Source organism: Epinephelus lanceolatus, chromosome 13 (genome assembly GCF_041903045.1).
Source record: "Epinephelus lanceolatus isolate andai-2023 chromosome 13, ASM4190304v1, whole genome shotgun sequence".
Taxonomy (NCBI): domain Eukaryota; kingdom Metazoa; phylum Chordata; class Actinopteri; order Perciformes; family Serranidae; genus Epinephelus; species Epinephelus lanceolatus.
The window spans coordinates 15684955-15709692 of NC_135746.1; the positions used below are offsets into that span (position 1 = coordinate 15684955).

General features: G+C 41.9%; 1 protein-coding gene across 8 annotated transcripts in view; it reads right to left on the reverse strand.

Annotated features, from left to right (window-relative positions):
• Window positions 1-5337: 5337 nt before the first annotated feature.
• The window catches only part of ppp1r13bb (protein phosphatase 1, regulatory subunit 13Bb), a 36581-nt gene continuing 17180 nt past the window's right edge, over window positions 5338-24738 (reverse strand). The window contains exons 6-19 of one of the 8 annotated variants that reach the window (XM_033648667.2): window positions 20038-20139; window positions 18207-18381; window positions 16508-16707; window positions 16266-16406; window positions 15707-15899; window positions 15048-15176; window positions 10621-10754; window positions 9984-10437; window positions 8477-9255; window positions 7615-7752; window positions 7385-7518; window positions 7129-7295; window positions 6775-6974; window positions 5338-5762 (exon numbers count right to left, since the gene is read on the reverse strand). In XM_033648667.2, the coding sequence (XP_033504558.2) occupies window positions 5721-5762; window positions 6775-6974; window positions 7129-7295; window positions 7385-7518; window positions 7615-7752; window positions 8477-9255; window positions 9984-10437; window positions 10621-10754; window positions 15048-15176; window positions 15707-15899; window positions 16266-16406; window positions 16508-16707; window positions 18207-18381; window positions 20038-20139 (2988 nt within the window). In that variant the 3' untranslated portion in view covers window positions 5338-5720. Of the gene's footprint in view, window positions 5763-6774; window positions 6975-7128; window positions 7296-7384; window positions 7519-7599; window positions 7753-8476; window positions 9256-9983; window positions 10438-10620; window positions 10755-15047; window positions 15177-15706; window positions 15900-16241; window positions 16407-16507; window positions 16708-18206; window positions 18382-20037; window positions 20140-24738 lie in introns of all 8 variants that reach the window. The other 7 variants (XM_033648664.2, XM_078173789.1, XM_033648663.2 and 4 more) reach the window with 7 other exon arrangements.

Consider the following 24738-nt stretch of genomic DNA (forward strand, 5'->3'; position numbering starts at 1 on the left):
ACGCTGGAGGAAAACACAGGCAATTTTTTTAACATTTAGCTACTAATCACATGCTTTAGATTAGTCATGAGGGGCTGGGGAAAAATCAATACAGCATAGTATCACAATATTTTTGTTATTATATGATTATTATATAATCTGTCAATATTAAAAATACAAATCAAACTTTAGGTAGCCTACTAAAATAACACAATCAATTACTTTTTCAGTCCATTAGATACATGTTGCTGCTGCAAAATAATTGCTGTAGTCAGATGAACACACTGGAAACTTTTCACACAATAGCATATCGCAACATATTTGAAATCACAATAATATTGTACCGTGACTTAAGTATAGTAATGATATCATATCCTGGACCGTCTGGTGAAATCCACCTCTATTAGTCATCATGTGTTGAAGCTAGCAAATGAGATCGGGCTTGATTCAGCAGTGAGGCAAAGTCATCTGATAGGCTACATGTTGCATATTCATTTAGCCTCTAAATAAAGCAAGACAAACCTGCGGACAACATGACAGACCTTAATCCAGAACCTCAATGGGAGGAAGAATTTGACCTAAACGGTGCTTGTGGAGGACAAACTTCATCATATAGCATTTTATCAAACTTGCAGTATCAGTGGATGGCTTACAAGTGTCTGATTATATCCAAATCTGACGAACAAAAATACTTAAACTGCACCATTACTGACCTCAACTGAGAATTTTCAGCCCAATTTAAAGAATACTTACATTTAAGAATCACTGGATTGTTCACAAATTTATATCAATTTGTACGGTTGTCAAAAATGTACAACTGAGGTGTTTACTACACACTGATTATCTTAATTAACAATAAGGCTAATTGTTTCTTTACTGGTTATAGAAACTGTCCATTTAGCTAAAAAAAACTCCTCCTTTCATCTGACTGAAATATTTGTTAAACTGTAAAGACAGAGCTAACAGTTAGCACAATCTTCTAACACGAATTAGCTTTAAAGACTGGGCGAACCGTTAGCTCTGTCTGCGCAACGGTTTATCCGTCCAATCTGTCAGTTAGCGAGCTATTTTGTTTAACGGTAACAGAACAACCAGCATCTCAAACCTCCGGGCAAAACTGGTCTTAAGCGGTGTCTTTCCATTTATCAAAAAACTAAAATCCAGTTAAGATACACTTAATTCACTAAATCACTATTCAGGTATCCTTTACAACATCAAACTTGATTAAACTGTCGTCCTCCATCTTGTCATTGTAACGTTAACGTCACCTAACTTGACCGTTACGTTACCTTGGCTAAAATTCTGACATTAACGTTACCGGTTGCATTAATGTTAGCTAACACCGATTCAGTACCTTAATTTACCTGATAGCTGGCACAAAAAGTAAAACTTTACAGTTTTTCACCCGGTTACATAAATCATAACTTGACAATAATTCATACTTACCATGTTAATAGAGGTTGTAAAGCATGAAGATTGTAAAAATAACAGGAATAATGGTCTTGCCGGTCCTCTGAGGGTTTTGCTGCGCAGTGCGCACGCGGGGAGACGATCTGCTGATCTGATTGGTCGAGTGTCACATAAAGTCTTTTCCTATTGGTTAAAAATGTCACCATTACCCGTGTGTGTGGTTGACCTTTACTTGATCACTGTAGTTTTTAATGCCAGAATTGATTTGGATTAAAAGACAACCCTCCGCATTTATGTTTAAAGGTAACTGTTTTCGAACATACTTGACTACCACAAAAAAAAGTAAAACTCAAAAATTATAAAAATGTTTTTGACATTTCAGTTTTACTCCAATTGTTCAGCAGACCCTGAAGATTTCTGCTTTCATTATTTATTTCTTTTCCATTTATTTATTTGTTGTGCAATTGAATTTTTTTTACACCATTTTTATATTATGAAATAAATTTTCTGCAACTTTATAATTGAAATCTGGAACATAGCCCAAATACTCTGTAATAAACGTATTCAACAGAGTCGAATTTATTCTATTTAGTTTAGTCATTCAGTTATTACCTGAGGACGAACTTCAAACACACTGCACTGTTAACGACACAGAGAACCATTATTCATGCCAGAGCTTCTGTTTTATTGTTCACATTTACAGAATTTGAATGTGTGAGTACAGCGTTTATACAGAAAGCCCACTTGTCCATACAGCAAACAGACATTTAACACATCTCCTCACACTATGTACAGATTAAGCCATGGTAAAGCCTGGGCCACTAGCACACTCGGCGTAACACTCAGTCACTCAAGGTTCAGAACAGGTTGATGATGGACTCTAGATGTTTATTAATGTGACAGATAACACATGTTTTAGTGTTACTGGAATGGTGTATACCTGAAAGGGGGGCAGCTGAAAGGAGGAAGAGAACTGGGCAAATTCAGGATTGTCTGAAGCAAATCTGAACATTTACATTTCAGACACAAAAAACGTTTCTTCATCATTATCAGTTTGTTGTTTTTTTTTTTTAAATCTTTTTTAAATTTTGGACTGTTTTTGTTTGGTTCGCTGCTCAAATGAAGGTGATGTTTACTGAGAGTGAATATATGATCACTAGTTTAGTGGTGGAACAGTGTCAGCAGCACCATGTTGGTCCTGAGATTTAAGTGTTTCAAGTGGGGTTTGTCACAGCCACAAAAACAGAACTGCAACGTTAGATGACCAGAGACCTACTTAGCAGCTGGTAGAAAACACAAGTTATTAATATTGAGTGTTAACTTTGTCTAGTGGGGTAAACAAAGCTTGTGATAGTGTTTTTTGGGATGCAGTGTCTGGATTTCCTCATGTAAAGATACCGCTCGCTGGTCTTCTCGCCACATTGCCACGTTAAATCGTAACAAAAGCAAAAATCTCATCAGGTGGCAGAAGTTGGAAAAATGAATCTCTGAAGTAAGGACCAACTTATTATAAATGCCTAAAAACACTATTCAAACTGTAAATGACCTAAAAACACCTTCAAGAACATCTTCATGTACATGTGGAGCTGCTTTTTACCCACCTCACAACTGTGGAATTAAAACTGTAAAACAACTTTTCGCCCAATTCCTAATTCCTGCAATACCTTTAGTAAGAGATCTTTTACATTTTTAAATTTTTACACAATCTACAGACGTGCAGACAGTTTCTCATTTGGCAATCTTTTTGGTAAAGCAAAAATACTGCTTATTACGGAGCCTTTAAAGTCCTGAAAAGTGACATTTTCTTTTTATCTTGTTCCAACAAGATAATTAAATTGTGCACACAACATAATATGACCTTTCGGGACTTTAGGGGCTCCGTACTTTGTTCTAATTTCCATCACAATATCTTTTGGAAACTATGGCAGATGAACCGTTCATTTCAGAGATCACCAGCTTACCAAAAATATAAATTCAGTGTAAATTTGGGGATTTTTCATTCAGTGTTTTTCACTCATACATCTTGAAATCTCGTATTACAGAAAAACTGAATCATCTGTCGTATGACCCGCTTCCAGATTCTGAACAGATGACACTGACTGTGTTTACATGCGCACCAATATTCCACTATTATTCTGAACAAGACAATATTCTGGATTTCATTGGGGTCGTGTAAACAGCATATTCTGTTAGAATGTTCTGAATTAGGGACGTCGGTTGCTTAGTGGTAGAGCAGGCGCCCCATGTACAAGGCTGTTGCCGCAGAGGCCCGGGTTCGAGTCCAGCCCGTGGCCCTTTGCTGCATGTCTCTATCTCTCTCTCTCTCTCTCCCCCTTTCACACTTAACTGTCCTGTCCATTAAAGGCAAAAAATGCCCCAATGTAACTTATTGTTAGGATAATCTGTAGCTATTGTTTTTATATTTGTCTGCTGTTGCTTTTGCTTTATGTTTGCTTTTTAAATGCATTTTCTGCACTGTTTTTCTTGCTTTTAGCTTTTGTTTTTAATGATGTATTGTTCCTTTAATGTTTTATCTTAACGTATTTCCCTTGTAAAGCACATTGAATTGCCTTGTGTATGAATGGTGCTATATAAATAAAATTGCCTTGCCCTGCCTTGCCCAAAAAAATATCTTAACAAAAAAAAAAAAAAAAAAGAATATTCTGAATTATCATTATTCATTATTTTCCCAAACAAAGCATTTTCCGATCAAGACATAGCTGGGTTTAGGAGCATTTTTTGGACACATATACAACAAATTCAGAATGTGCGTCACAGTTTGTACTGACCCGAATGCTTTGAACAGTCAATTGTTGCTATAGTAACTGACATCCAAATCAGTAAACTGGTGGAGGAAATTAAAGGAGGTGGCGAGTGTCAAACAAAGATGAGGTCAGTGTCTTTCTTACAGTCACTGACCCCCGCTTCAAGCAATTTAACTGGCTGACTGACAAGAAGTACTAACAGATGACGAAATTATGAAATGTGGACCGTTACCTGCTGCTAACATGTGTAATGACGCGCTAACTTTGGATCAAGTAATGCAGCCAGACTCGCAGCATTCTCAGTTATTAATAACTTACAGAAACATTGCATGCAATAGTCCACCTTCCACCTTCTCTATCACTCTCAGTCAACGCTGACCTTTTTAAGAGGGTGGTTGAGGGACTAAAAGAGGGAGGTTGTGTTTGGTCGATTAAGTCTGCCACCGATGGCATAGACGCAAATTGGCACCAGGGTTTCTAGTCATTCCTCTTTTCCATATTTTGACATGATCAAAGCCATTTTAGGGCATGTTAATTGAAGTATGCACTGCTGCATGTAAACAGGATTATTAGTGGAATATACCTTTTCATTAGCCATGTAAACTCCTAAAGGGGAATACTGTTTTTTCAGAGTAAGGGCAAACACCAGAATATTTTGCGCATGTAAATGTGGTCACTGAATGAAAAAATAAGTCTTGCAATGATGTTCTTGAAATGTGATTCAAGAACATTTGTGAGCCATCTGTCTTTATTCATCTTTGCTTCAACATGCTGGATTTGTTCTGACTGGCCTGTGTAGTTAAAATGGAGGATTTACAATTACATTTTCTATTTTCCTCTTCTGGGAATTTCTAGAAGGACTTCAAACCAACTCCTGGGAGTTGTTACTGGTAGCAGCAAATCAACTGATTATCTCACTCCTCTGCTATTCTGCAAGGAGTCATAGAGTTTAAGTTTTTAAATCTATATTCATCTTTGGTGGTTAGACTACAGAAAAATCAAACACAGAGCAGATTTTCTGCTTTCTGTGCAAGGGGATCAAATTGGCATAAAAAAAACATATAATGTCTTACAACTAAAATTACATTTCACTAGGAGAGGATTTTCCAGTCATCATGTAGTGTTGTGTAAACCCGTGCCACCATAGAAGTCATGGCTGAAGAAGTGTGAACACTGCGAGAAATACTGAGACAAGGGTTAGTGTTTTATTCTTCAAGTTGATGTCTGATACAGAGCTGACACTGAGTCAGGGTAAAATCAAGTTGGGACAATGATAGAGTGGGGAGAGGAGGGGAAGGGGGGGTTAGGATGGGGTGGTTTAAGAGATCTTCGCATTTGGAGTGCTTGTGTTTCATTGCGTGTGCGTCTATGTGTGTGTGCAGATGTAAATATGTGTGTCAGAGTTCGGTGCCTGCTGCTTCAGAGAAAAAGGAATTTGTGAGAAGCACAAGGCCGGGGGGAGGTTATGGCCACGGGGAGAAGAGACAGAGCACCAGGCTCCTTTGTTCTCTGCTCTTGGTTTTGTCACTAGTCCAGCTGTTCGCCAGAGGTCAGCGGAGTGAGACACTATGCCAGCGAGCGCTGACGAGGCTTGATCCTAGGATAGAGCTGCAAACAGGAAACAAACAGAAGAAGTAATGTTAAACATCGATAATGTGACTTGTTCGTGTTTGTTTAAAATACTTTGTCACTACATGTGTTTCAATGTGTTTCAAAAGTTGTCAAGCGAAGTTTGAAGACATAATATGAAGGATATTCCTAACTAACAATGTAGAGACTCATACAGATGTTATTTCCTCTCAGTCATCACTATTGACCCACTCTCAGTGTGTGTAAGTGTAGTTTTTGTGTTCATGACAGGATACAGGAGGGACAGGTGAAGTGAATGTCAAGCTGACGACAAGTTGTTACGTAACATGAAATAAAAGCAAGTGCCATAGGTTCAAGATAATAATGGTGACTAGCAAAGAAACAACTGTTTTGTCTACGAAACTTAGAAGGGCAGAGCAGGATTTTATACTTTTTCTTAAAATTTCAGGTTGTTCCAAGTTTGTCTAAAAGGCTTTCTGGCAGAAACGCCTTCAGACAAACTTCTCCCAACAGTGCCGCCACCCCAAAGCAGCCAGCCGAGGGGTGCCACTGCATCTAAGTAGAAATTTAACCAGCCAATCAGCTCATGGGAATGGCCAGTATGTCATTAAGGGCTGCATATATTAAATACACATTTCCCTAACCACCCTCCTGGGTCCATGATGGATTCAGAAACGCTCTATCTCCATAATTTACAATTCCATTGATCCCTCAACCTGAATCCAACAGCCCATCTGAAGCAGACTGGAGAGCAACAAATTGGTTAACCAATACCTCACAACAGGTGGGACCATATTGTAAAGTGTGTAAAGTTCTCTCAGGATACACTAGACAAATGCCTGAATGGCAAAAATCCTCCCAGATGCAGGTGATATTTGTAGGAGGTGCAAACAGTCGCCTGCTAACCATACTCACATGTCCGGATTGTTCTAGCCTTTACAACTCTATTAGCTAAACGCCACATCTTGTTTTAGTAGAAGCACACTTCCCCTGATGGACAAATGTGACACATAATGTATTTTGTTTTTACCCCCAGCAGGTTGCGGGGCACGTAGCCCTCGTTGTCTTCCAGTCGCGCCCACCACCACTCTGTTTCACTGTCGTCCTGTCGTCGCAGGATGGTGATGGCGTCCCCCTCGCCGAACGCCAGCTCGTCTTGGTTCTGGGGTTTGTAATCCCACAGAGCGTACACTGTCCCCTTGTTCATTACGCCCAACTTCTCTTGAACACCTGCACCAGAGAGTCCAAAGCAGACTGTCAGTATCACACCAAGATTTTTAACTTCAATGAAGTCAGGACTGACAGAGGTCAAGGGATAAGAACAAAACTTTCATTTTGAAGCAAACACTTTTGTGCACACTGGACCGACTGGTGGGTTTCTCACCGTATAGAAACTGGGAGCACTGGATGTAACCCTCTTCCATTTCCTCGCATTTATCTGCAGCCGTCTCCACATCACTAATGGTGCTGGCAAAAATGGCGGCCCCTGACTCGACCAACAACTTGCAGAGATGAACGCTGTTGCAGGACGCGGCACAGTGAAGTGGAGTCCTGTTCAGGCAAACAAACATAAATGTATATGGATGCAACAGGAAAATCAAACTGCAGTAAATTTCTTTCGAACATGGGCCATCACTCACCATCCATCACTGTCGGCAGCGTTAACGTTCACACCGAAATCCAGCAGGAACTTGACTATGTGGTGATGTCCCGCACACACTGCATTGTGGAGGGGCGTGATGCCCTCGTCATTGGGAGTGCTGGGATTCTCCACCTGGAAGAAAAAGAAGCAGCCAGATGAAAATATGAGTCCTTATTCGACAGTCAGATACAAAGAATTAAAAAGTATACTCACAGAGTTATTGCATACCTCATAGATGATCCTCTGGACGAGGTCAAACTCTCCTTCCAGTGAGGCATCCAGCAGGAGGGCCAGAGGGTTGAACTTCACCCTGAAGCCGTGACCAGTGCGCTCAGAGTTTGGCTTCTTCAGGTTTGTGCGCTTCTCCTGTAGAGATGCAGAGGGGAGTCATGAGTAACCTCTTTTGCTCTGTCCTCGGCTAACGTTACCATCTTTCAGAGGCTGTAGCAGGCGGCGTTTTCAGAGAATCCTCTGGTACCAACCGTGTCACGCTTGTCGCTTAATGATGCCCTAAAGTTAGCTAAATTTTGTCGAAAAAACTGGCATGGTCATTTTCACAGGGGTCCCTTGACCTTTAACCTCAAGCTATCTGAATGAAAATGGGTTCCATAAATACCCACGTGTCTCCCCTTTACAGACATGCCCACTTTATGCTAATTCCATGCAGTGAGGGGAAAAACCAGGCCACTTTTTTAAGACAGTACAAATGTGTTATTTTTGCCTACTGTATTTGCATATTCTGGCACACTGAGGTCCCTAAACAGTCTTGGAATTGCATAAATTGGGTATGACTGGAAAGATGAGACTCTTGTGGATTAAATGAGCCTAGTTTTATTCATGTGTGACCCAAAGTAGCCATTTCACTGTGGAGAGACCGTTTATTTAAAAATGGGCATCGATGTATATGAGACCTATTGTGATCTTTGGGATAATCAAAGCCTTATGAAACTTTACAACCACAAACTAAAAAAGGGCTACTAACTCTCCCTAAATATCCCCTGCCCCCCCCTAAAAGGACAAGAATGGCCCTATAGTTGGGAGGATGAAGTGGAAGAGGTTAAATGCAATGATAAATCAATGTGTCTCTCACCAGGGGCTGTGAGGCAGCTGTGCCACTCTCTTCTGGAGTGGTCACCTCTAGCACAGGGCTGGGCAACGATGCCTCAGAGCCTCCCACGTTGTTATTGTTGTCGTCCTCTGCTTCATCTGCTTCAGCGGGATCCAGCTCTGGTGGCGAGGGCAGTGGATCGTTGTCATTAGCGTCGGTAGATGGAGGCGGAGCCTCAGAGCCTGCCTCCTCTGCCCCTGGTGGTGGTGGTAGCGGCGTCTCAGAGGGGAGGTTCCCATTGTCTGTATCGGCCGCAGCGTCGCCTCCCAGATATGCAGGAGGATTGGTGGGCTGATAAAATGGTGTTCCATTTCCTGCACCGTTGCCACCCCCTGATCCACTGACTCCATTCCCCTCAATGCCTCCTGCGAGAGTGTTGAATCTCTGGTAGAGCAGTTTCTGGATGTTGGGTCCGCTGGGGCCCTCTGGTTCTGTGATTGAGCTGCGCTTCTTGAGCGGTCTTGGAGCGTTGGCCAGCTTTTTCCGGAGCACCTCCAGATCGGCGTCACTTTGGTAGCGCAGCGGGGAGTGTACCATGGGTGTAAGCTTAGTAGGGCTGAGTGGTCGTGGGATGTTCTCCACGCTGGGAGGAGGTGCTAAGGGCTCCGGGTGCTGGAAGAACTCATGATCATCAAACTCTCCGTCCAAAGTGTCCTCACCACCGGAGTGGCCTTGGAGCAATGGGAAGGCCCCTCCTGCCTGGACAAAAGGCAGAGGCGAGGGAGGTGTCGAGCTGGGCGGGAGAACAGGCTTCCCATATACTAGAGACAAACAGAGAGTGTCGTGTTAAATTGGAAGGCACTAACATCATCTCTATTTTAATTATTAATTCATCTGTAAGTCATTGATCACCCCAACAGTCAGCAGTCTAAAATGGCAAAGTTGAAATTGCCCATCACTATTTCCCAGATATACTATCTATGAGGTGAGCTAAAAACACAATTTCTTGACACATGATGTAACAAGAATTACAAGTCAAAACTGTTGTCATTTCCCTTTTATTAACCACTACCCACAAAAAATTAAATACATCCATCCCTACTATGCGTTATTATGTGTCCCATTGCGTGCTGTGATTGGTCAGCACTCATTACGTTGATGCACTGAGGTCAGAAGCAGTTAGGATTAGGGCAAAGCTGTCATGGTTAGGGCTAGTACTAGCCAATCTGGGATATTCTCTGAGATTTAGGTGGGATATTTACATAAAAACCCATAAATGTGCTGCCAGAAAGTTGGGTGACTTAGTATAAAGCGCAACATAGTCTAAAGAGGAGGCAAGACGTGGCAGGTTAATGGAACAAGCACATGACCTTTACACAAAAAATTGGTGTTCAAGTCCTACATCTAACAGGTGTCAGCCATACTAAGAGAGACACTGAATCCCAATACAGACCATGAGGCCTGATTCTAAGGATTCAACATTTAGCTATCAAACTACCCCATCACAAAAAAACACATGCTGGACCATGTCTTCAAACCCATCTCTTACCTGCTTTGAGAGCAGGCTTGAGTGGCTGGCTCTTTGGCGCTGCCTGCTGGAGGTACATGTGATAGATGGAGCTGGAGTTCACTGTAGGCGGGCCCTTTCGAGGCGACTGAGGCCGTGATCCTCTGTCTGGCATAAAGGGGCGTACTGCCACAGCTGGTGGGGGATCCAGTCGCTCGCTCAGCCCAGGAGGGAAAAGCGGTGCATTAGGCTGGAAGGTGGGACTTGGCGGCACCGAGATTCGCTGCTGGATCTGCTGGGAGGACGAGCCTGTGGACGGGGGGACGCGGGGCCACACAGAAGCTGGTGGGTTTGGAAGCGGGCGAGGTGGAGGAGGCGCATCCTTGCGCCGCTCCAAAGAGCTGGCCGAGGTTGCGGAGGTGAGGTGGGAGCCATAGGGAGGCGGCTGTGGCTTGGATATGGCTGGGGAGGACACGACCATTTTGGAGTCTAGCACCTGTGAAGAGGCATGAAAACATCCACCAATAAAAAAATGTTAGAGAAATGGGATCTAAATCTTGAATTATATTTAATCTCTAGCACAATCTCAATCTTAAAACATGTTCCTTATAGATGTGACATCACATCAGGAGGTTAATAACTGCAAAACAACAGACAGATTAGAAGAAGGAGAACAAACCTTTTCTGCACTTGGAGCGATGGGGGAGCCTGAGGGAGGGCTCTTGCCCTGGGTATCAGTCCCTGAGTCTCGTCTCTCAGGAGGCTTTAGCGATGTGCTGGTCTTGCCTAAAGTAGGCCAACCAGTATCATTAGCTACGGCACAAACAGGACACAGTCAGTGAGTTGCAAACCAGAAAAAAAGACCAAACCCCATGACCGAGGCGGTCTGAGAAGCATGAGCCTCTTTCTCGTCTCAGGGTAGTGACAACGCATGTCCACCAGAACCAGGTCTAAATGGTAACATGATTTTATATTTCATACTTTAAACATGTCAATTTGTGTGATAAACCACATAAAGTAGAATATTATTGAAGCTATTTCAAGAACATGAGCGTGAACATTTTACACACATATAAAACATAGCTGTACCATTTTGACCCAGTAGTGGTGTTAAATGGAGGGTTCAGGATTTTCAAAAGCCAATCCTATTAACCAGACACCATTAAGAGACATTCAAAGAGTTTAATATGAATTCAGCATCTTTCACATGCAGGGTACAAAGTTCACTTGCCAATTGCTGGTAAAATATGCAAGTGGCTAGTGGATTTTGTCTATCACCAGCCAGTTTTGCACCCAGTACATGTATGAGCAAAGATAACCAAACTAAAAATCCCATATTCCTGCAAAAAGGCTCTATTACTCATACAACCCCAACTGTGACTGCCTGTAGAAAAGATAATGGTCTTAAAGAGAAATGTCTTAATGCACCGTTTACTTAAAATGCTAATGATAAATAGCATTAAGATTGTGATAGTTCATGTCCATTACTGCTCTTGTAATAGACAGAAATCCTCCTTATGGTGACTGTTTTGGGAGGCACTTTAACTATTGTGGGACAGTTGCCTGTCTTTCTCTAATTTCGTACATCTGGCACACTGCAACATTTCTTAATCTCTTGTACAGAAGATTTGCATGATGTCCTACCTTCTTATTTGGGGGTTACTTTGGTATTTTTCAACCTGGACACTATTTTTTCATCTTAAAGTGACGAATGGGAACAACATTTGTTTAAATTGGTCCGGTACTGAGTGAATGGGCTGTAGGCTGCAATGTAACAACAAATGTGCGTCCACTAAAAACAACAAATGTATGTCCATGAAAAGTGCTTGTTTTTGCCCCTGACAGGCTCATATATTTGTTCTAAGTGTCTGTTAACAACATAGATATGATCCCTACTGAGATAGACCCTTTTGTATTGGGGGTAAGAGGAAAATGTAAGTGTTAGATTGAACCAGAAACAGCCACGAAATCTCTATCCCCAAATCCACCATTTAAATAAAAAAATAATTTTGCATGTATGGAGCCAGTGCATTTTCATGTCCAACTGGGTGAATCAAGGGTGGAATGACGAACCAAGACAGGTATTTTGTGAGTTTAATTTTGTTTCTGTCGAATTTGAGGTGTGTATTACGATGACAGAATTACTTTTTATTTAAAGAGAGAGTTTAATTCAGAGTCTGGTGGCTTTGTTGATAGAGTGATAATCTAGTCAGACACTTAAAATAACAATCTGAGCCTGTCAGTTGCAAAAACACGCCCTTTTAGTGGACGTAAACTGCTGGTCCCTACATGCGCAGAGTGGTTACATTGCAGCCTGTTTTGCCGCTGCCAGCTGCAGTCCTCTTGCTCGATGCTCAACCAATTTCAAAAACAGTTGTTCCCATTAGTTAGACACAATAACGTGAAAATAGGGTCCAGGTTAAAAAACATACCAGAGTTACCTGTTAAAGTAAAACTGATCAAAAACACTAAATGTTTTAAGAGGGGCTATTGATCAATAGGACAAAAATCCTGAGCCTTCACTTGACAGCAATGATGGTAATGAGTGTATGTGCATTAGTACTTTACTACTGTGTACTTGTATTTAGTGTTTTAATTTAGTTACATTTGGTATAACTAAATTGCAATTTAGTAGAAGATTCAGGGACTGTCAGTACCACTTGTCTCGATGACTAAACTGATTACTTTAAAAAAATATATATGTACAGGATAAAAAATGATGCAGGGATAGGTTGAAAAGAAAGAGGATGGGAAAAGGAAGACACAACAAAACAACAGCGATAATTGTGGTACAATTCCTTTGGAAATTGGTTGTATAATATGACAACCGACTCTTTATAGACCCAAAAAATCTCAAAAGCCAATTATGGCTATTCATATTTCCAATATGCGGTTTAGTACCTATGCTAACTTCAAATAAGTAAACAACACAGTAGATCTACATTAGTGTGGGTGCTTTGGAAATCTGTTTGAAAAGCAGTTTCTCGTCTTTTCTTCAATGTAGCATTGCCAAAGATTAAAGCTGGGGTAGGCAGAAATCTGGAAAAGGCATAAAACGGCAGACTCTGAAAATACACCCTCCTCCTGCAGCTCTCCCCTGTGCAGAGCCCCTGCCACCAGACGATGACGGCCATATGAACGCACTTAATACAGTAACCCACTTTTTTCCATATATTGATTCATTTAATATTATTTCATAACAGAATTGGGTGCAGCTCATTTGCTCAGCCCCTCCTTGTCCCTCTCTGTCTGTTTATCAGACCACAAATGAGACAAGAATTAGCCAGCTAGCCACCCCACAATCTCTTCGTATCACTCCCCATGGCTTTGGACTGCTTCCCTTGGAGGAGACCGGGCAGCAGTTCCAAGACAGAGCTTCGGTTGTCGGCTGTAGCAGCGTGAATTCAGCCAGCGGAAACCCCCAAGTGCCAGATGTCACAGCAGTCTGGTGACCAGAGGCAGCACCAGTCTAGTCTGTGTAACAGCAGCAACAGAAAGTTTGCTGATCTGGCAAGGAGTCGGGGCTGTCCGGTTCCCCAGAGCTTGGGTTTGCCCAGGTTAGATCCAGGTTGCTGCGGCCGCTGACTGCGAGTCTGTCTTTGGACCTGCTTCCCACTCTCCTCCGAAAGAGGTTGTCTGTAGCAGTGGGGAGTGAGGCGGAGGATCCACTGTGATCCGAGGCTCTATCTAACGTTAGCTACACAAAGGTGAACTTGAAATGCAGCTGAGAGCCTTTGGCCCTGGTTGGCAGAAGGTTAAACTGATAGCAACATTTATCTTCATCTTTGAAACGCTTCGCCGATATTGACACATGCTTCCTTTTATTGTCAGACTTTCTTTTAGACCCTCTTTTTGATAAGTCATTGTTGCATTTTTAGGTTGCCTTAGAGTGTAGGCAGTTGTTGTCAATGCTGGAACCTTCTGCAGGATTCTCCGCTATTGAATCAGGCTTTCACCGAAGGGACATGCACAAGCATCTGAATTTGTAAAACAGCCAATAGGAACGTCTTCTGTCTGAAATGACACATGATTGGCCAAAGTCTCCTGTCACGGGCTAGATTTTGAAGCCTGAAAACAGCCAAGAGGATGAGAAGAAGTCTAGTTTCCTATACGACCTCTTGAATCGCAATATGCTCAAAGGTTGTTATGGGATTTTTGCCCAGTGACGCCAAAATAAAACCGCCTACCCCAGCTTTAACACAGTTATATTAAGCAGTTCTACCAACACTAACCAGAGTCTAGAAGGAAACAGCTTGATGTGGGTCTTCACAGATTATCAGGAGTGACAGTTGCTAAGTGAATCCGATGACATTTTAACATGTACAAGCTGATTTTCTTGTGCATGTTAAGTGACAACTAAAAATGATTCTCACAGCTCGGCTGTTGTGAGAACGTGGTGTGAAGGTTAAGGTTAGGCAGGCTGGGGATGTTATGAAATTAGAACAAAAATCTTGGACTGCTTCGCATGTATAAATTCACAAGGCACTCGACTCATTGAACCTTCTCATTAGTGTACAAACACGCACGGGGATCAGCAGTGCTCTGTCACTGACACTTTCTCCACATGAGGTATGATTTCAGCTACGATTAGGACTGTCAAATCTGGAGATGGCAGAAAGTGTTTCAAGATGGCACCCCGCTTCTTTGACGTCATTAGCCAATCCACAGAGGAAACACTTCAGATGAAATGTCAACATGTGCTCTCTTCCAGTTCAGAGAAAAATCTGACTCAGTGCTGCACTGGCAGGAGAGCTTAATGATGCCAAACAAGGATGCTTACATCAGTCAGCCATTGTTCATGTTAACCAGACACAGATGCTCATTTTCTCCTCAGATTCCCCAGCTGTGCATGTAAGCTTTGATTCGCCTGGTTGAGGAAATAGGTTTCATTACTTTTAAATTTAATCTGTTTGGTGGAGCATGAAAACCTAAGTTGGTGACTTAAGATGTGGCTCAAGGCGTTGGCCAATCAAACTGACTATATTTAAAAGATTAGGGTGTTGTTTGGAGTAAAAACTCCAGTGCATGCTGAGGATCCCGTGCTACAGTCGAGAGAGAAGGTTCAGGAAGTGCCATCCCTCTGCTGATGCAGCGCTGTGCACTCACGGGACGTGCCGTCGGAGCCAGTGGAGGCTCCAGTGCCTGGGTGTGATTCTGGAAGGGACGGGGGTACCGGGTCCACAACGATGTCTAAATCTGACACTTTCCAAGGGCCGGGAGGCTTTCGCACACCGTCTGCCCCGGGAAGAGTCGCCCCCACCCCGCCCCCGGTGAAACAGAGACGTTACACAGACAGGACAGCACAGACACATGAGAGAGGAGGAGAGAAAAGGAAGGGAATCACAGTATACACAACACAGGAAGAGGAAGAGACGGAGGTTAGAGAGGAAGGAAAAAGGAAATCACAGGAATCAAGTCCAGGTGGAGAATTAACTGAGAAGTCAGGTAGGAAGGAAGCAGTAACAGTTGGAGCCCAGGAAGGAATTTCAATCACAATGTTTTCATGCAAGAAGTGTAGTTAACATGTGCCGTAAAAATTCTTTCTTTGGGGCCTCATGTGTCCAAGCTTCTCATCTGCTTTGTCTAACTGACCGTGACCATGTTCCTGCTTTCTTCATGAGGAAAAAGACGAGAAATTCACTCAAATCTTCAACTAAAACTTCACCTAATATAAAGTATCACCTGGTATCCACCTACTACAGTGACTTGCATTTTGGGTGAAAAAATTCTGCACTGCGTTTATAATTCTATGAGTATTAACCAACCTGACTTGGGGGTGCGGGCCTGGTTGGCTTGGTTATTAACACCCAAAGTCTGAGGCTTCAGTGGATCAGGTGGTATGGTGTAGCCTTCCTGTCGGCCCGGTACAGGGACCTGGATGTATGGCCCCACAGCAGCAACACGGCCCAGAGTACCAGGAGCTGGCTGAGGAGAGGGAGGCCCGTTGGCTCTGTTCAGCTGTAAAAAGGAAAATGATTCACACCTTAAATGTACTGACAGGGGAAACAATCAACATGTAGAGGAGATAATAACAAGAAGAGTTCCCAAGTCACCAAAAGTTATTTCCTTATGCAAATAGTTTTCTCACTGCAGATGGTTCATGGAGCCCCAAAAGGGACATGAGCAAAAACTTTTGTCCACAAGTTTCCACTTAAAAAGCTAATTACAATTTTGAATTTGACTTTATAATGAACATCTGGCGTGTCTGGACTGACTTCTTACTGGGACAGGAGATTTGTCAGAAGCATTTCAACAGAAACAGTCTTAATAAGGAGGTAAGTTGAGCGCTCTTAGTCTTACAGGAAGGTTTTCTTTTTGACGTGCCTCAGCTTTTTTCTTGTAGAGGCGCTCCCGCAGCTCGCTGATGCGTTTGTCCATGAGCGTCACCTCCATGTTGCGTTTGTTGAGAAGCTCCTTCTGTTGCTGCAGCTTGCTGTTTTGCTCCTGGTTCAACTTGTTCCTAATCTGTGGTTGATAAATGCAGACACATTTACAAGTTCAGGTGCAGGTATGGAACAATCGATGCTGCCATCACTGCAGTCAGGGGTGGAACTACTTCTCAGTACCTGAAGCTCTTGGTAGAGTTTACGGAGCTCTAGGGCTGCAGCACCAGTTACTTGGCCACCCAGAGTGGTCTGTATGCCGTTGAGTTTTCCCCTCCGCAGGTCCTCCAGCTGCAGGCTGAGCTGCTCCACCCTCAACACTGCTGACTGTAACTCGGCCTGCTTCTCCTGGAACAGGCCGCTGACTTGCTCAATCTCTGCCGCTGAGAAATGAAGAAACATTATCACCTTATTTGTAACCCACATGCAGGGTGACTTCTTTAAAATTAGCAAATTAGTTCAGTCTTTATTTTCCTAATCTCTGAGCACAATTAGGCCTTTTCACATCAGGGACGAAATTAAAAAACTAAATGAAAATACAGAATATCCGTTGATGATTTTTCACGTTTAAAAAGCTTCCGCACCAAGGCTGATACTAAAATGTGCATTCCACCGAAAATGTAATGTTTATACTGTGACACAACCATCATTGTTTTTACTTCAATAAACTCACACTCAACTCTATACACTGGGGACAGACTCGTTATTCCAAGTGTGAAATAATGCGTAGAAAATTTAAAATGTGGTCACATTTCCTATGGGTGGCTTCATGTCATTGTAACGAGTGTAAATGCTGAGCTTAATTGCACTGGTTTTAATCATTCATGACTGGACTGATCACACACCAAATTTGTTTATCATACATGTACGTATGTTTTTGAGATGCACGGCCTTCAACGCAAGGTTTAATTGTCAGTTTATAATGGTCATCTTTTAATGCCAGGGCTTGTGGATTTCTCAAGAAAAGACAGTGAGCTCATACTCATCTTCCTCGGCTTGTTAAAGTAATACTATTGCTTATCCTTTATGATCAGGTTTAAAGTATACATTTGACGACGACTATGTAATGTCTGACACGTGGCAAAATTTCGACAGCATAACATCGTATAATGAACGTGGAAGTGACTTCTTTGACAACCAAGTATGTTAACCCATTTTGTCGGTTGCTTGCCATCACAAACAAGTTCAGCTGCCCAGATGTTCTCTTTGTATTCGTTGTCTTTATAATCTTTATTTTACTTGTCAAAGAGGACACTACTTTGTGCCATGAATATCCATATTGTTGCGTGATAGTATGAACAGAATTATGACAGTGAAGTCCAAGAAAATCTATTGATTACATGAGCAAAAGTCATTATTTTATCGGTTGGCTTAGCTTAATAGGCTTTGGAAATTTGAACAAGTTGAAATAGCTGCAGAGAAAAAACCCTGCACTGCAGAAAATTAAAGTTTCAGCTGTGGTGTGAGTAGACTCACAGAGATAGATGGGTTTAAATTTTTAAATGGACATGCGATTTATTCACACGATTATTCGCATTTGATGTGAACAGGCCTTGGTCCTTTATTCGACACTGACATTTTAAAGGACAGTGTAGAAATGGGGGAGAGACAAAAAGGGGTATGACATGCAACAAAAGTCCCAAAGCTGGAATCAACCACAGGACGTTGCAGTTATATGGCATGTGCTGTAACCACTCAGCTAGCAAGGTTCCCCAAAAAAGGCCTTAACTCTTGATGTGAATATATTCAATGATTTGACACCAAGATAATAATGTCACCTCATACCCAAAATTGTAGTCATTTGTGGTGGCCTGGTCAGAAACATTTACAACAGCACAAGTGTTTAAAAACAGAGTTAGTAAATTATTGAAAGTACACTTACACAGGTTGCCATTGATGACCTTGCTGTAGTCCACCTGCCCTCTCATCGCCCGAATCTTCTTGAGCTTCGCCTCCTGGCTCTCCACGCGCTCCTTCAGCCTCTGCAGCTTCTCACTCTCAGAAACGCTCTGCTGCTGACGCCGCTCCTGCTGCTTCAGGTAACGCAACCGTTGCTCCTACAGAGAACGAGACAGAGATGTTTTATAGGCAAACAAGTAACCACGAGGTAAGAAATGATGTCAAACTGCATCCAACAGTGAGATTGTCTCATCACTGAAACCAGCGAGAAGGCCCCACCCCAAAGCTTACAAGATATCTCAGTGGTAGACATACCCTGAAACTGGGTTAAATCTTTCTACTGTATGCACTAAATGAAATGCTGTGCTGTGTCAAGACTGTCTGAAGGCTGAAGAAAGGGTCAGATGACTTCATCTCTCCACCCAACTGAGAATTGCTCCAGTTAAGGTCCTAAAATAGGAAATGACAGGCCCAGGTTTCCAAATGACTGCAGGGCTTCATGTGGGCCTACTTTTCAGACACCACAACAAAGGCAATAAATAAGTCTATCTATCCGCGGGTCTACAGTGGGCTTCGTCTTGCATGACTGGTCTTGACTGATTAGCACACCACAAGCACGGCGGTCAGACTTAGTTAGTGCACTGAAGAAGCCCGGTACACTGGTTGTGTGGAGGTTCTTATTCCCTTCCACTTCAAGATGAAATCTCCTTTTTATAATTAGTCTGAGGAACAGCAGTATCCTTAGTGTTCGGAATCATGCATCATTTACATACATGAGTAAACACTGCAATGTCTGTGTACGAGTTCCTGTATAAAGACTGAACTATGAATTCTGACAAACTGGACAATCCTAGCACAGTGACTCATGCTGCCTCCCATCACATTTGTTACATAACTGTTCGCCCCAGTTCCAGGTCATGATGGGACTCTTTGGATGAGAGCAGGGCAACAGGAGTCCATTTACTCTCTAACAGAAAGGTTCGAGGCTATGTACTGGACTTACTTGGCCTTGAACTAATGCCCAGTCTGTGTCTGTGTCTCAGACTGCATGACACAATATCTGACCTTCCCCGTACCTTTCCGACTGCCTGTGTATGTTACGCAAAATGTGAAAGATGCCAAGCTATGACAGGTCAGGCATCAGTGTACGCTCTGCCCTGTCTCTCAGCTAAGTTATTACTCTTTGTGGCAGTGAGCTCTGCCAGAACAAGCTGGACCTTTTGTGCAAGGCAACATACATGGATGTGCACTATCGGGGTGACCATAACCCAAGTGTTGAGGTGACCAAGAGGATATTAGAGGAAGAAGCAGCCATCCTCTGACAAAGAACACGGACTAAAAAAAAAAAGAAAGAGAAGAAGAGAAAGAAGGAGCCACCGCCGAATGTGAATTGCCGGAGCCACAGCCTAAATGAAAAAAAACTTTAGCAAGTTTATTAAATAGAAAAGCAGGCGCTGCCACAGTCACGCCAAGCGTTCCCTTTCCATTTTGATCAAAGTCAAATAAAGATCTAACTTCAAAGATTAAAGTAAGCGCTCTACAGTTATTGAACGACATCGACAAGTAACATTTCTTGTAAAATGCCTGGTATAATCTGTAGCACCAGTGTTGTCACGAGTTTATTCACTAATGGGAAATTGCCCTCGAGAACACAACATTTAGGTTTAAGTAACGGCCAATTTCCTGACACCATTTCCACATCATTCTGAGGCAGTGCTTCAGATTAAACAACTTAAACTGGAAAAGCAGGAAGATGCTGCAGCTTTTCAGAATACAATTCACAGTAAGATAAAAGAATGAAGACAGGACGCTACCTTTGCGACGAGCATCTGTTGCTGAGCCTCGATTTGCTGCTGCTGCCGTGTGGCCATCTCCTGCAGCTCTGACAGCGTGAGCTCCACACGCTGATTCCCCACCTACACACAAATACACACACACACACACAAGAATCGGTCAACACGCTGAAATCTGAGCAGGGTGGTCCTGGTGTTGACACCTGTTGATCATACATAAGGATTTTTAAGCATTTCAAACGGTAAGGGTTGTTTTTTTTGGTGCTTCTCTTCTTTTAAACAACACTGGAAGTTTTTCATTCACGAGGAAAAAAATAATTTAAATGAAACTGATAAATAAAATAAAATAATTTTGGCAGTGAGCCAAAAACTGTTTCCTTGAAAATGTATGAAAACCCTTTCATCTATACACTAAACGTTGATTGGTACAAAGCAGGAGATGACCGAAAATTATTATTTTTGCCCTGAGGGAGCTGCTATGAGTAGGATGACACACTACCAAGGATACGTGACTCTTCTTCCAGCCAAAACAACAACATTTAGTAGCTGTGAGTCAAAGCTAAAAAGGTGAACAGTTCAGTTTCAGTATCAGTAATACCTAAAACATTCACATGATTGTTTAGATAACTCAACCATGAGATCCCATGCAGTGTCAGGCATCTTCATGTATCTTTGTCATTTATGATATAATAGCACTTGTAAGACAAATAAAAAAGCCTAAAAGTTCAGAAAAATACATCAGGCATCAAAAGTTACACAAGTCAAAAACATTACATAAGAACAAAAAAAAAAACATGTTATGCAAAAAGCCATTTGCAGAAATGTTTTTAAAAGATGATTTCAGCAGCCAGAGGCTCAAACAGAAGGAGACTCAACAGCAGTGAGAGCCAGGCTCCTCTTCCTCCACAACAAGGCTCCAAATATCATTATGATGGGACATTAGTAGTGACGAGGCTCAGTTAGTGAGCAGCGGACTCACAGCTCTGAGGGCAATGTGTCCCTGTATCACAATGATGCAGTGCAAAAAAAATACTGCGGTTACTATCACTACTTTATGGTTTTGTTAGAAGTCGGAATCATGTTTAATAACTGGGGCTTCAATTAATGATTATTTTCTCAATCAATCAATTAACCATTTGGTCTAAAAATGCCAGAAATTGTAAAAACAAAACAAAACTCTCCTTTCTAGTCTCTATCACACTGTCAGACTCATGATGGACGGTAAAGAAACATCAAAAAGAAAAAAGATCGATGCAGCACAAACTGAGATAGTCGTTTTTTTCTCCACGCATTCTTCTTCCTTTTCAAATCCTGATGCCTACATTACCCACAATGCAACTTAGTAGCAGACAGTTCATTCTTGAGATCTAGGTGTGTTGTGCTCGTAGACCAATGCAGACCAAGCTGTAGAAGTAACAATAAAATTGGCTTTACTAGAAATGTAAAAAAACTGGTTCACCTCCTTTAATATATTCATTGACGTCCTCCTCTCGAGACAGAAATCAGCACCCATGTGTTGTTGGAGAGCTCACAGAATACAGTCAGACTGGCGATCACATCTGAATCTGTTTTTCCTGAAACGATCATTCTACCGACCTCTGAATTTCCTAAAAGCAGCTGCTAACGTCAACACACTGGCAGACTGCTCTTCTATAAAACAGCATACTGAGTGAGCAGCAAACACAGTCCTCTAAACTACAAGCAGGACTGAAATGCTGAAGTGCTCCTACACTTTGCCTTTAGGAAGTGTGTTCAAAGAGGGAGGGGACGACGCAGGAAATGTCATGGTGAGAAATGTAGAGTACTGGTTCGAGTAGAGCGATCTTTTATTATTGCTCAGAGATTAGTATGAGGCACGGAAAGGATGGCAACACGAAAAATAGATACTATGATAAAGTCCAGGTGAAATAAACATGACACACAAAAGATAAAACTTTTGTACATGCAGCTCTTGGTCAATTAGAAGAGGCAGACGTTTCTGTGACTCATCTTGTCTGAATAAAACATGCTTCTTTTTGAGAATAATTTCACTTCAGCATACACGCCATGCATCGCCTCATCTCTTAACAGACACTCGGCACGGACGCTGCATTTGCAGCTTTGCCCATGTGGCTCACACACTCTTTTCCTACCTAGCATTTGTTCAGGCATTTAGATTTAAGAGTGTCTAGTAAGACTCAAAGTGGGGGAGGGACGAGGTGACTCAACCAAGGCCGAGATGGGGAGAGTGGGGGAAGCCACTGGCACACACATACAGCCACGCTCAGATGCACTCAGGCAACAACCGCATCAGTGACAATTCACCCGAGGGGGAAACAGACACACGCCCTCAGACAGTGATGAAGAGGGAGTTGGAGAAACACCCAAACTGAGCAGACTGCGAAGGAAGAGAGAGCAGCCACAGCCTCGCTGATGGGAGACTACATCACTCGCTCCAACAACTGTGCAGATTTGTACATATCTGAAATGGAGCGCGATCCATAATAGAGTGGTGCAGGAGTGAGTCCTAAAACCCAGACATGAGTTTTAGCACTCCAAGTTTCCTCGTCTCAAAGTCAAATAGTTTTTAGCTATGGTCTGTGGTTAACACAAGCTTAAGAGACTTTCATGTTTTGTTCAACGACATAAAATACGTCAGCAAATATCCCACTCATGAATTTTGAAGCTTTTATGAGTCTTAAAAACGACGGCTGCTAAATAATACATTTTAATAACAATAAACTTTATTTATATAGCACCTTTCATACAAGAAATGCAGCACAAAATGGTTTACAATAAGGGCAGTATAAGCACTGAGTGCATCACTTATAAACAGAATGAACATAAAAGAGAACTGATTCAGAAAATCATAGAACTGTAAAACTATAAATTATAAAATCAAGTAAGATTTTAAGAGAGTTGCAGCAGCATGAAGCATAAAAAGAAAGAGTTTCAGACCTGTATCAGGCAGTCAAAGCTAGCTAAAGGCTAATGTGAACAGATTAGTTTCTACCTTTCTTTTAAAAAATATTTAGCGAGCTAGCTTCCTTAATATCTATGAGTAGTGTGTTCTATAGCTTTGTGGCGTGATTGACATATGCTGCATGCCTGACCTTCTTCCAGCTGTTACTGGGAACCTCCACTCCAAACCTCCAAACCAGCAGCAGATGATCGCAGTGTTCTTGGAGGCAAATAGTTAACAAGGGAGTCTGCAATGTAGCTTTGTGTACAAGGAAGAGGACCTTAAAATCAAATGTAAATCTAACAGGAAGTCAGTGCAGAGCAGCTCAGACTGTCCTGATGCGCCTTCTCCTCTTGATTCTGGTTAATAGCTGAGCTGCAGAGCTTTGAATGAGCTGAAGTCTCTCAGTGATGTTTTTTGGGAAGCCAGTAAAAAGTGAATTATGGTAGTCAAGGCTGCTTGAAATGAAGGCGTGAATCAATTTCTCTGCATCTTCTTCATTTAGAAATAGTCGTAAATGAGACTACAGAAAGCCATTACACTGAACACGGCTTTACTGTCTCGTTGTGGTGGCAACGTTAAGACATGCAACCATAGCGTAGCTCGTTTATAGCCTAACGTTAGCTTTACACTTCTGGTGATTGCATTTACGCTTTAAAGAATCATAAAAGTGGAGTTCATTTGTGAAGATTATCTTGCTAAATAAATGTGTAAGTATCAGAAAACAAATGTGCACAGGGAAAGCACCTGGGGTTGAAGCCACCCTCATCGTATGGATTAATAATGTAATGCCCGGTCACGTAATTAAACAACTGTATTTTGAAACAGTCACAAAAATCCAGTAAATAGTGAAGCTGTCGGCTTCATTACTTTACATTAATGTAATAAATATACAAATTTAATTTAGATGGTAATCTACATAAGAAATAAAGAAAAATAATAATTATCCGCTTACAGTGACCAATTTGACCTGGACAGATGTGATCACCATTACTGTATTAGATTAATTCAGTTGAATTCAATTTAATTTATATAGCTCAATATCACATATCGCAGTTTGCCCCAGAGGACTTTAGAACACATGACAACTTGCAACTAACAGTTATTTTCATTATAGATTTTTCTTTTTAAATTAAAGACCTAGTGGCATCTAGTGGTGAGGTTGCAGATTACAACCAACTGAAACTTCTCCTGTGTGTAATTAAGTGATGTAAGTTGAAATTAATAAAAAATGAAAAATTCTAGGCCCATAGTAATGTCTCCTAAGTGCTCAGATATTGAGTTAACTGTCATAAATGGTAAAGCAAAGCAGCCAATCCTCACATTTGGGAAGCTGGATCCAGAGAATATCTGGTATGTCTGCTTGAAAAATCACCAGATGATGTGATTGATTATCAAATTAGCCACAGACTCTTTTTTTTTTGGTTGATTAATTATTTCAGATCTTGGCAAACAAAATAAGATGTTTCAAAACTGCCGATAAGCCATCATCATCAATTATGGACACTAACATTGTGAGATTAAGAGATATTGAAAATGTGTGCAAGGGTTGTAGCGTTCCCTTGAGGCACCTCTGCTCTTTACGAGGCAGCGTCTCTCTCAGAGGATGATCAGCTCTGCACGGCGGAGAGAAAGCCCCGGGGTTTGAGCAGCAGCCCGTGGAAAAGCCAAAGCAATGATCCTCTTAGGGCCCGTTATATCATCCAGCAGGCTGACTGATATAATCCTCTAAATCAGATATTAGGAAGAAACTCGGACACAACTGAGCTGTGGCATTCGGA